Source organism: Anolis sagrei, chromosome 12 (genome assembly GCF_037176765.1).
Source record: "Anolis sagrei isolate rAnoSag1 chromosome 12, rAnoSag1.mat, whole genome shotgun sequence".
Lineage (NCBI taxonomy): Eukaryota > Metazoa > Chordata > Lepidosauria > Squamata > Dactyloidae > Anolis > Anolis sagrei.
Genome location: NC_090032.1, coordinates 21572610 through 21583989, shown reverse-complemented (window position 1 = coordinate 21583989; position 11380 = coordinate 21572610). Strand labels below are relative to the sequence as shown.

Below are 11380 nucleotides of genomic sequence, written 5' to 3'. Positions count from 1 at the left end.
ATATTATAATATATTTATAATATATTTGCAGAAAGATATATCATATGTGTTTGTGTGTGTATATTTTATATATGTATATATTATAATATAAATATATTACATATGTTTACTTATATATTGAAATATAAATAATATATATAATAAATAAGTAAAAATGTTATACACATAATATAAGTGTGTGTGTATATATATAATATATATGTAATAATTATTATAAATATATTACATGTTTACTTATATATTATAAATAATATATATAAGTAAAGATATCATTACAATAGTCTATATACATAAGTGTGTGTGTATATATATATGTACACATTATAATATATTATATATTACATATGTTTACTTATATATTATAATATAAATAATATATATAATAAATAATAAAATATTATTATAACAGTCTATACACATAAGTGTGTGTGTGTATATATATAATACATATGTATATATTATAAAATATAAATATATTACATGTTTACTTATATATTATAATATAAATAAATAAGTAAAAATACAATTATAATAGTCTATACACATAATATAAGTGTGTGTGTGTATATAATATATATGTATATATTATAATCTATTATAAATATAAATATGTTTACTTATATATAAATAATATAAATAATAAATAAGTAAAAATATAATTATATAAATCTATACACACAATATAAGTGAAAACGTGCTATAGGTGTCACCACTCAGGAGACACCAAAGTCCCTCCCTCCAATGACATTGCAAGTTATAGCGAGCGATGTAAACATGTCCAAGAGCCCAGCCAACGTCCTCCACAAACACATTACCCACCACCCAAGGGAAGGCTTTCATTTGGGGACAATTCCATCCTAGATTTCGTGTGTTTCCTCCACCACAGACATCCCAGTGTTCCTTTCTCTCTCCAGTGGTGTGGAATTTGCATGACTCCACCCCCTGCCTCTCCCTTAACCCTTTCCTACTCTTTTCTATGTCACACGGCAAACAGAGGACAATTCCGTCCTAGATTTCATGCGTTTCCTCCACCACAGTCATCCCAGTGTTCCTTTCTCTCTCCATTGTTGTGGAATTTACATGACTCCACCCACTGCCTCTCCCTTAACCCTTTCCTACTCTTTTCTGTCACGCGGCAAACAGAGGACAATTCCATCCTAGATTTCATGTGTTTCCTCCACCACAGACATCCCAGTGTTTCTCCATTGGTGTGGAATTTGCATGACTCCACCCACTGCCTCTCCCTTAACCCTTTCCTACTCTTTTCTGTCACGCGGCAAACAGAGGACAATTCCATCCTAGATTTCATGCGTTTCCTCCACCACAGACATCCCAGTGTTCCTTTCTCTCTCCATTGTTGTGGAATTTACATGACTCCACCCACTGCCTCTCCCTTAACCCTTTCCTACTCTTTTCTGTCACGCGGCAAACAGAGGACAATTCCATCCTAGATTTCATGCGTTTCCTCCACCACAGTCATCCCAGTGTTCCTTTCTCTCTCCATTGTTGTGGAATTTACATGACTCCACCCACTGCCTCTCCCTTAACCCTTTCCTACTCTTTTCTGTCACGCGGCAAACAGAGGACAATTCCATCCTAGATTTCATGTGTTTCCTCCACCACAGACATCCCAGTGTTTCTCCATTGGTGTGGAATTTGCATGACTCCACCCACTGCCTCTCCCTTAACCCTTTCCTACTCTTTTCTGTCACGCGGCAAACAGAGGACAATTCCATCCTAGATTTCATGCGTTTCCTCCACCACAGACATCCCAGTGTTCCTTTCTCTCTCCATTGTTGTGGAATTTACATGACTCCACCCACTGCCTCTCCCTTAACCCTTTCCTACTCTTTTCTGTCACGCGGCAAACAGAGGACAATTCCATCCTAGATTTCATGTGTTTCCTCCACCACAGACATCCCAGTGCTTCTGACTCTCCATTGGTGTGGAATTTGCATGACCCTGCCCCCTGCCTCTCCCTTCACCCTTTCCTATTCTTTTCTATGTCACATGGCAAACAGAGGACAATTCCATCCTAAATGTCATGTGTTTCCTCCACCACAGGCATCCCAGTGCTTCTGACTCTCCATTGGTGTGGAATTTGCATGACTCCACCCCCTGCCTCTCCCTTCACCCTTTCCTACTCTTTTCTATGGCACACAGCAAACAGGACAATTCCATCCTAGATTTCATGTGTTTCCTCCACCACAGACATCCCAGTGTTCCTTTCTCTCTCCATTGGTGTGGAATTTGCATGACTCCACCCACTGCCTCTCCCTTAACCCTTTCCTAGCAGCTGCATTTTGTACCAACTTGAGCTTCTGGATCACCAACAGAGGAAGGCCAATGGAGAGGGCGTTACAGTAGTCCAGTCTTGAGATGACCGTAGCCTGGATCACCGTAGCTAGGTCATCCCTGGACAGGGAGGGGGCCAGCCGTCTAGCCTGCCGCAGGTGAAAGAAGGCGGTTCTGCTCACGGCAGCGGGAGACCTGGGCCTCCATCCTCAGCAGAGTGTCCAAAAGGACTCCCAGACTCTTGACCAATGATGACGGGCGTAGCACCTCACCATCCAGGGTAGGCAGCTGGACATCACCACTGTCTGGTTGACCCAGCCATAGGATCTCCGTCTTTGCTGGATTCACCCTCAACCTGCTGGCACGCAGCCATCCAGTCACGGCCTCAATGAGGCACTGATGGAAACAATCGGGGACAGAGTCCGGTCGGCCTTCCATCCTCAGCACCAGCTGAGTGTCATCGGCGTACTGATAACACTCAAGCCCGGAACCTCGAACTAGCTGAGCAAGTAGAGATGTTTGTACAGGAGTTGATTATAAATTATATGATTTTAACTGTATTTGTGTTTAGATTGGCTGCAGTAATGCTGGAGCGGCCTAAGTCAGAGGAGTCCTCCATGTGCGTTGTCATTAATTAAAAAGAAATTTTGGGATACTCATTCGTTAACTACACACTGGTTTTCTTCCTCGTCTTTAAAAAAAAGTCACAATGATGTCAGAGAATTTTAAAAAAATCCCAATTTTGCAGGAGAGAGGGAAGTGGGAGGAGCTTAGAGGGGAGAGTTTGAAAAAACGGCAGTTAAAAATCAGTTAGGGTTTAGGTTTAGAGGAGTGAGCAGTCCGGGTTTAGGTTCAGAGGAGTGAGGAGTTGGGAGAGAAGGAAAGGAAAGGTGGCGGAGTGACTTGTGAAGCAAAACTTTGAGGCTTTCAAAAGCTGGTTTTGGCTATTGGAAGTTTCTTGGGCTAGTGCAGCCGAATGATGAAACAGAGCTGGTATTCTTTTAGTCTAAGGAGAGGCTAAAGAATAGTTTACTTAGTATTTGATCTAGAGAGGATCAACTAAGGGAAACATCCCTGTATGCAAACTTTGTCTGAAACAAGTGCTCTACATCAGAAAGATACTGTGTTACTTGAAAGAATGAACTGTTAAAGTTACAAGTATTATTCCAAGTGCAACAAGGAAAAGTTACGTCTTGCAACCACACGCTGTGTACTTAATAAAATTGTTAACTTTTATTTGAAGATTGCCTCAGCTCCATCTATTCTGGGTATAAAGTGCCATTTCTCACAATATTACAACTTACCTCACATGGTGGCAGAAACGCAGGGAAAAGTAACCAAATAAATCTACATTCTTCTCTCCAGTCACGCTACAGTATATACAGTGTAATTACTACTAAGTTATTACTTTCTTAATAAAGGTGGAGGTGCAATTAAACAGCCTCCCTTCTAACTTGATGGTAAATTTGGTTCCTAATCGGCAACCTCCATTGCAAATTGGCTAGTCCTTTTTAAAGTTGGGAACTGGAGTAAAATCTCCTGAATACTGGTTCCTTTCAAATTGGTGGCAACAATAAATCATCCCTTAGCTTCCCTGCTTCTTTTCAATGTTAAACAACAGAAGTGAGAGAATGCCCCCCTGAGGAACCCCACAAGACAGAGGGGACCTCTCAGAGACCAGCCCCCCCCTCTCGACTCGCTGTCCACGGTTGTGAAGAAAGGAGGACAGCCAGTTTAAAGCTTGACCCACCGCAGCAAGGCGGTGGGTCAAAAGATTGTGGTCGACTGTGTCAAATGCTGCTGTGAGGTCCAATAACACAAGCAGCACTGACCCGCCCTGGTCAAGCTGGCATCAAAGGTGATCCGTGAAGGAGACCAGCACAGTCTCTGTCCCGTGCCCCGCGCGGAAGCCAGACTGGAAGGGATCTCGTCCGGCTGTGTCGTCTAGGAATCGCTGCAACTGCTCCGCTGCTGCCCTCTCCATCACCTTGCCCAGGAACGAGAGATTCGAAACTGGGCGATAACTGGAGGGAACTGAAGGATCTAAGTCTGGTTTCTTCAGCAGGGGAGAGACCACCACCTCTTTTAAGTTGTATGTAGCAGACCTACGAATCAACTTGAATGAAAGCCAGACCTCAAGTGTGCTTATTTAAGTTGGTGAGCTACTATACAAGGCCAGAGGCTGTGATATTAAATCTCTGCTAACTGTGACCAAGACTCTGCGTAATTTAGGGAACTAACAGCAGCCCTGTACATAGTTGTATGTAGCAGACCTACAAATCAACCTGAATGAATGCGAGGTCAAGTGTGCTTATTTAAGTTGGTAAGCTACTATACAAGGCCAGAGGCTGGGATATTAAATCTCTGCAAACTGTGACCAAGACTCTGCGTAGTTTAGGGAACTAACAGCAGACCTGTACATAGTTGTATGCAGCAGACCTACGAATCAACTTGAATGAATGCCAGAGGTCAAGTGTGCTTATTTAAGTTGGTGAGCTACTATACAAGGCCAGAGGCTGTGATATTAAATCTCTGCTAACTGTGACCAAGACTCTGCATAGTTCAGGGAACTAACTGCTTGCCTATGAGGTCGTCCGTCCCATTGCACAGCTGGAGGCGGCGGCCATGATTAAATTCACCTGCCTACCTAGCAGGGTGTTGTGTATTTTACTCTCCTCTCTCCTCTTCTCTACCCGCAGTCTCTTCATCCGGCTGGAATCGGAGGTGCCGCATTGTTTTCACATTGGTTCCGTCAGCTTTCCTTCCCTTTCCAGAAAAAGAGAAAACAAAACAAAAACCAGTGGAGGGGAAGAAAGAGAAGTTATACCAAAAAGCTTCTCGGCAGCATCTACGTTGCTAAAGCCTGAGCGAACGATGCGCAACGATCCGGAATATTCCGCAATTCGGAGTTAGTAGCGGCGGCGGAGGAAGAGGCAGAGAGAGAGAGAGAAACGAAGGAATGCGGCAAAAGAGAGGTGAAAAAAAGGCGGAAAAGGAAGAGGAGGTTAAACCAGGATGCTGGGATGCGGCCAGTAAGACGGATTTCGGGTCATGTTATCCCATGCAAAAGGATGCGGAATCGGTTTGGGGTTCCGGAAAAGGGATAGATATATTTAAAATAATATGAAAACGGCGCAGGTTTTTTGTTTGTTTTTTTACGACGAGACGCAGGCGGGAAGGTTCGGTGGAAGCCGTTTTTAATTCTGCCGTCATTACATTTCGGAAATTAAAAAAAAATACGGTACGGTTATTATACAAAGGCTCGAGAAAGAAAAACAAACCCAAAATAATAAAGAAAATCAAATGTTAACAAGAAGGAATATTCAGCAAAAGGAAGTCAAGCAAGCAAGGGCTTTGCGAGGAGCGTCGACACTGTGGAATTAATGCGGGATCAAGCCAGTGGGATCCCCGGAAGATGGAGTTTGGTTCGGAGAGAACGTGAAGCCAAACAACAACCCCTCCCGGGATCTCATTGCTTTGAACCGTGGTGGCCGAAGCGTCGTCGAACTGGGTTAATTCTGCAGTGCGGATGCGCCCGAGGAAAAGAGGAATCAGAACGGAGGCGTCTTCGGAGCGTCCAGCAAAGTGAAGCTTCTCCCAAAGCAGTGTTTTCATTGATTTACGACCGGAAGGATGGAAGGGAAGAATGAAGGGAAAAGAGGGGAAGGACGGAGGAGGAGAAAAAGCGAAGGGACGGCAAGAGAGGAGGCGACCGGACCCCGAAAAAACATCACCAACCTTGACGTGAAAAACCTTCGGGAAGGAAGAAGACACCCTTTGTGGCGCCGCCTTGGAAGAAACCTGCAAAGACACCTACACAATTTAGGCCGTGTCCACACTGTAGAATTAACACAGTTTGATCCCTCTTTGGCTCTGTAGCAATGGAACCCTGGGATTTGTCACTTCCCATCGTTGGCAGAGAAGGAATGACTATTCCCAGGCTAACGTGGTGCCAATCCGCATTCATTCAGTGCCAATCTGCATTAATTCTACAGCGTAGACGCCCCATTAGACACAAGAGAAGACAGATTGACACCCTTGTTGAATACAAAGATACGGGTCATTGGTGGAATACATTTCACAATATATACATAAATATATAGATATAGGTATATACACATATACAAACACACGCACAGGTTAAAAGCACAGCAAATTTGTGAGCGCAGATATCATATACACGAACACACACTCATAAAAAGGGTATCACAGGATTGATCTAAAGGATGCGTAGTTCCACATCCTGATTTATATGGCAGAATGGGGTTGGACTGGATGACCCTTGGGGTCCCCTCCAACTCTAGGATTCTATGAATAATTGATTCATTAATTCATTCTCTTCTTTTATGGTTGTACTGGATCGACTTTGGAAACTATGATTGTATGACCCTCTGGCCAACTGTCAGGAGGGGTTTGATTGTGTCTTCCTTGAGGGCACGAAGGGATTGACTAGATGGCCTTTGGGATTCCCTCCTAACTCTAGTGATATATAGACTGCATGGAAATGGGGTCTCTTTCTTTGAAGGCTTTAAGCAAAGGCTGGATGGCCATCTGTCGAGAGGGGTTGGATTGTGTCTACCCAATGGCAGAAGGGAGTTGGACTGGATAGCCTTTGGGATTTCTTCCAATTCTATGGCTATATTATTATTATTATGCAGGGGCTGGATGGCCATCTATCAGGGAGGATCGTGTCTTCCTCAATGGCAGAAGTGGGTTGGTGGGAGGGACTGGATGGCCCTTGGGATCCAATTCTAGGATTCTATGGTTTTATTATTATTATTATTATTATTATTATTATTATTATTATTATTATTATTAGGTAGAGGCTGGATAGCCATCTCTTGGGAGGATATTATTATTGTTGTTGTTAGGCAGAGGCTGGATGGCCATCTCTTGGGAGGATATTATTATTATTATTATTATTATTATTATTATTATTATTATTATTATTATTACATAGAGGCCGGATGGCCATCTGTTAGGTGGATAATGTTGTTATTGTTGTTATTATGTAGAAGCTAGATTACCATCTGTTGGGAAGATATTATTACTGTTGTTGTTGGGTAGAGGCTAGATGGCCATCTGTCAGGAATATATTATTGTTGTTGTTATTAGGTAGAGGCTGGATGGCCATCTGTTGGGACGATATTATTATTATTGTTGTTATTAGGTAGAGACTGGAAGGCCATCTGTCGGGAGGGTAATATTATTGTTGTTGTTGTTGTTAGGTAGAGGCTGGATGGCCATCTGTCAGGAGGATATTATTATTGTTGTTATTAGGTAGAAGCTGGATGGCCATCTGTTGGGAGGATATTATTATTATTGTTGTTGTTAGGTAGAGGCTGGATGGCCATCTGTCGGGAGGATATTATTATTATTATTATTATTGTTGTTAGGTAGAGGCTGGATGGCCATCTGTTGGGAAGATATTATTACTGTTGTTGTTGGGTAGAGGCTAGATGGCCATCTGTCGGGAGGATATTATTATTATTATTGTTGTTAGGTAGAGGCTGGATGGCCATCTGTCGGGAGGATATTATTATTATTATTGTTGTTAGGTAGAGGCTGGATGGCCATCTGTCGGGAGGATATTATTATTGTTGTTGTTGTTAGGTAGAGGCTGGATGGCCATCTGTCGGGAGGATATTATTATTGTTGTTGTTGTTAGGTAGAGGCTGGATGGCCATCTGTTGGGAGGATTAATGTTGTCATTACATAGAGGCTAGATGGCCATCTGTCGGGAAGATATTGTTATTGTTGTTGTTATTAGGCAGAGGTTGGATGGCCATCTGTTGGGAGGATAATATTGTTGTTGTTGTTATTACATAGAGGCTAGATGGCCACTGTCGGGAGGATATTATTATTGTTGTTTTTGTTGTTGTTATTAGGTAGAGGCAGGATGGCCATCTGTCAGAAGGGTACTATTGTTATTGTTGTTAGGTAGAGGCCGGATAGCCATCTGTCGGGAGGATATTGTTGTTAGGTAGAGACTGGAAGGCTAGGTATTATTGGGAGGGTATTATTATTGTTGTTGTTGTTAGGTAGAGGCTAGATGGCCACATGTAGGGAAGATATTGTTGTTGTTAGGTAGAGGCTAGATGGCCATCTGATGAGAGGATATTATTATTATTATTATTATTATTATTATTATTATTATTAGGCAAGGGCTGGATGGCCATCTGTCAGGAGGAGGATTGTTATCGTTATTATTTTTATTAGGTAGAGATTGGATGACAATCCATTGGAAGGACGATAATCATTATTATTATGCAAGGCCTGAATTGCCATCTACTGATGGGTCGCGCCTTCCTCAAGCGTCGACTGGATGGCCTTGGGGATCCTTTTCAACCTCTAGGATCCTATTATTATTATTATTATTATTATTATTATTATTATTATTATTATTATTATTATATGTATTTATACCCCGCTTTATCTCTCCCGAAGGAGACTCTAAGCAATCCTAGTATTCCTGGCCACCTGACATACCCAAAACCATTATTATATATAACCCCGTTGCGTCTCAATCTATCTTTCTCGACACTTACGCTCAAGTTTCGAACTCAGAACGTCTGCGCATACTGGGCGGCGTAGGCGCTGGCGTACCGCTCGTAGTACTCCGCCACATTGTAAGTGGTGCCAATGCTGTACTGGGAGTACGTAGCTGCGGCTGCAGCTGCCGCCGCATAGCCAGGCTGGCTGTAAGCTTGGCTATACGTTTGGTTGGCTGCTGCGGTTGCCGCCACAGCAGCCGCAGCCGCCGCAGCCGCCGCGTAAGGGTCGGCGTATTGGGCCACGACAGTGGTGGGAGTGGTAGTCCGCCTGCCCATGGGGCTCCGCTCCCGATATGCGGAAGGTGGAGGTGGCAAGGCCCGGTCGTACGCGGCACGGGCTCGGTCGTAGAGCTCGTAGGAGTAGCGGTCGCAGTACTCGCGGTCGTACCAGGCCCGGGCACAGTATGGCGCATATGTGGGTGGGGCAGCGATGCGTCCGCGGGAGAAGTAGTACCCGGCAGGGGTGGCGGGTGCTGTCGCGGCAGCCACGGTGGGAGTTCCCTTGGCGGCTCGCAGGCTGCCGTTGCTCTTGGAGAGGGTGACAAAGATCTTCTGGTCCTCCAACGGGGTGTCGTTGAGGTGGAGGATGGCGTCCATGGCCTCGCGCTCCTTGGCCATGTGGACAAAGGCGTAGTTCTTGACGATGTCGCACTCCACCACCTTGCCGAAGCGCTCAAAGAGCTGTCGCAGCTGGGCGGTGGTGGCCTTGGCCGAGACGTTGCCCACGTAGATCTTGGTGGCGTTGCGGATCTTGGAGGTGGCGTACTCCACCGTCAGCGGGGCCCCGTAGAACTCGCTCTTGTGCAGCGCCCCGATGGCCTGGTGCGCCTCCTCCTCCTTCTCCATGTGCACAAAGGCAAAGTTCTTCAGCACGTCGCACTCGTTGACCTGCCCGTATTGCTCAAACAGCTTGCGCAGCTCCTCCGCCATCACCGCTGGCGAAAGGCCGCCCACAAAGATCTTGACCATGGCGCCGCCGAGGGAAGGAGGCGCCCGCCCTCCTCCTCCTCCTCCTCCTCCAAGGCCCTTCGAAGGAAAACGGGAAAGGGGTGAGCGACGAGCAAAAGGATCCCCATCACATCCTACGCTTCCGAGGGGGGAAATGGCAGACTTGTGAGCGACGAGCAAAAGGATCCCCATCACATTCTACGCTTCCGAGGGGGGAAACGGCATACTTGCCGCAGCAGCAATGTGGTTAAAACGGCTGCAGGAAAAGCCACGAGCCAGGATGAGCCCCCAAGTTTCAGTCCTAGCTTCTGCCAACCTAGCAGTTTCAAAGCATGCAATGCAAATAGATCAGTAGGTACCTCCTTCTCTCCACATGCAGACTCAAAGTGGCTCGGTATCTATAATTAATATTAGAATGTATTATTATTATTACTACTACATTATTATTTTATATTATTATATTATTATTTATACCCTACTTTTTCTCTCCACAATCAAGACTCAAAGTGGCTATGTATCTATTATTAATATTAGAATGCATTATTATTATTATTATTATTACTACTACATTAATATTTTATATTATAATATTATTATTTATACTCTACTTTTTCTCTCCACAATCAAGACTCAAAGCAGCTAAATATCTATTATGAATATTAGAATGCATTATTATTATTATTATTACTACTACATTATTATTTTATATTATTATATTATTATTTATACCCTACTTTTTCTCTCCACAATCAAGACTCAAAGTGGCTATGTATCTATTATTAATATTAGAATGCATTATTATTATTATTATTATTATTACTACTACATTATTATTTTATATTATTATATTATTATTTATACCCTACTTTTTCTCTCCACAATCAAGACTCAAAGCGGCTAAATATCTATTATTAATATTAGAATGCATTATTATTACATTATAATATTATTATCATTATGTTTATTTACACCCCCTTTACCTCTCCCAAAGGAGACTCAATGACTATGTATCTATTAATACTAAAATGCAACATTATTATTATATTCTTATTATTGCATTATTATTTTATATTATTATATTATTATTTATATGCCGCTTTCTCCACAAGGAGACGGAAAGTGACTATGTTATCTAATATTAAAATACATCTATTATTTTGCATTATTTTGTAATATTATTCTATATTATAATGTTATTATTATGTATAATAATAATAATAATAATAATAATAATAATATGCAATGCAGTGCCTTCTAAGGAGGGGAGAAAACAGTGCATTGCAACGCAATAATAATAATAATAATATGCAATACAAACTTTGTATTGCAATGCAATAATAATAATAATAATAATAATAATAATATGCAATGCAATGCAATAATAATAATAATAATATGCAATGCAATGCCTTCTAAGGAGGAGAGAAAACAGTGCATTGCAATGCAATAATAATAATAATAATAATATGCAATGCAATGCCTTCTAAGGAGGAGAGAAAACAGTGCATTGCAATGCTATAATAATAATAATAATAATAATAATAATAATAATAATATGCAATGCAAACTTTGTACTGCAATGC

The 11380-nt window shown here is 42.4% G+C and overlaps 1 protein-coding gene across 2 annotated transcripts in view; it reads right to left on the bottom strand.

Moving 5' to 3' along the window:
- Nucleotides 1-5475: 5475 nt before the first annotated feature.
- Nucleotides 5476-11380, bottom strand: part of LOC132764050 (RNA-binding protein 4-like) — a 9339-nt gene continuing 3434 nt past the window's right edge. The window contains exons 2-3 of one of the 2 annotated variants that reach the window (XM_060757865.2): nucleotides 8844-9875; nucleotides 5476-6096 (exon numbers count right to left, since the gene is read on the bottom strand). In XM_060757865.2, the coding sequence (XP_060613848.2) occupies nucleotides 8859-9818 (960 nt within the window). In that variant the 5' untranslated portion in view covers nucleotides 9819-9875 and the 3' untranslated portion in view covers nucleotides 5476-6096; nucleotides 8844-8858. Of the gene's footprint in view, nucleotides 9876-11380 lie in introns of both variants that reach the window. The other variant, XM_067472568.1, reaches the window with a different exon arrangement.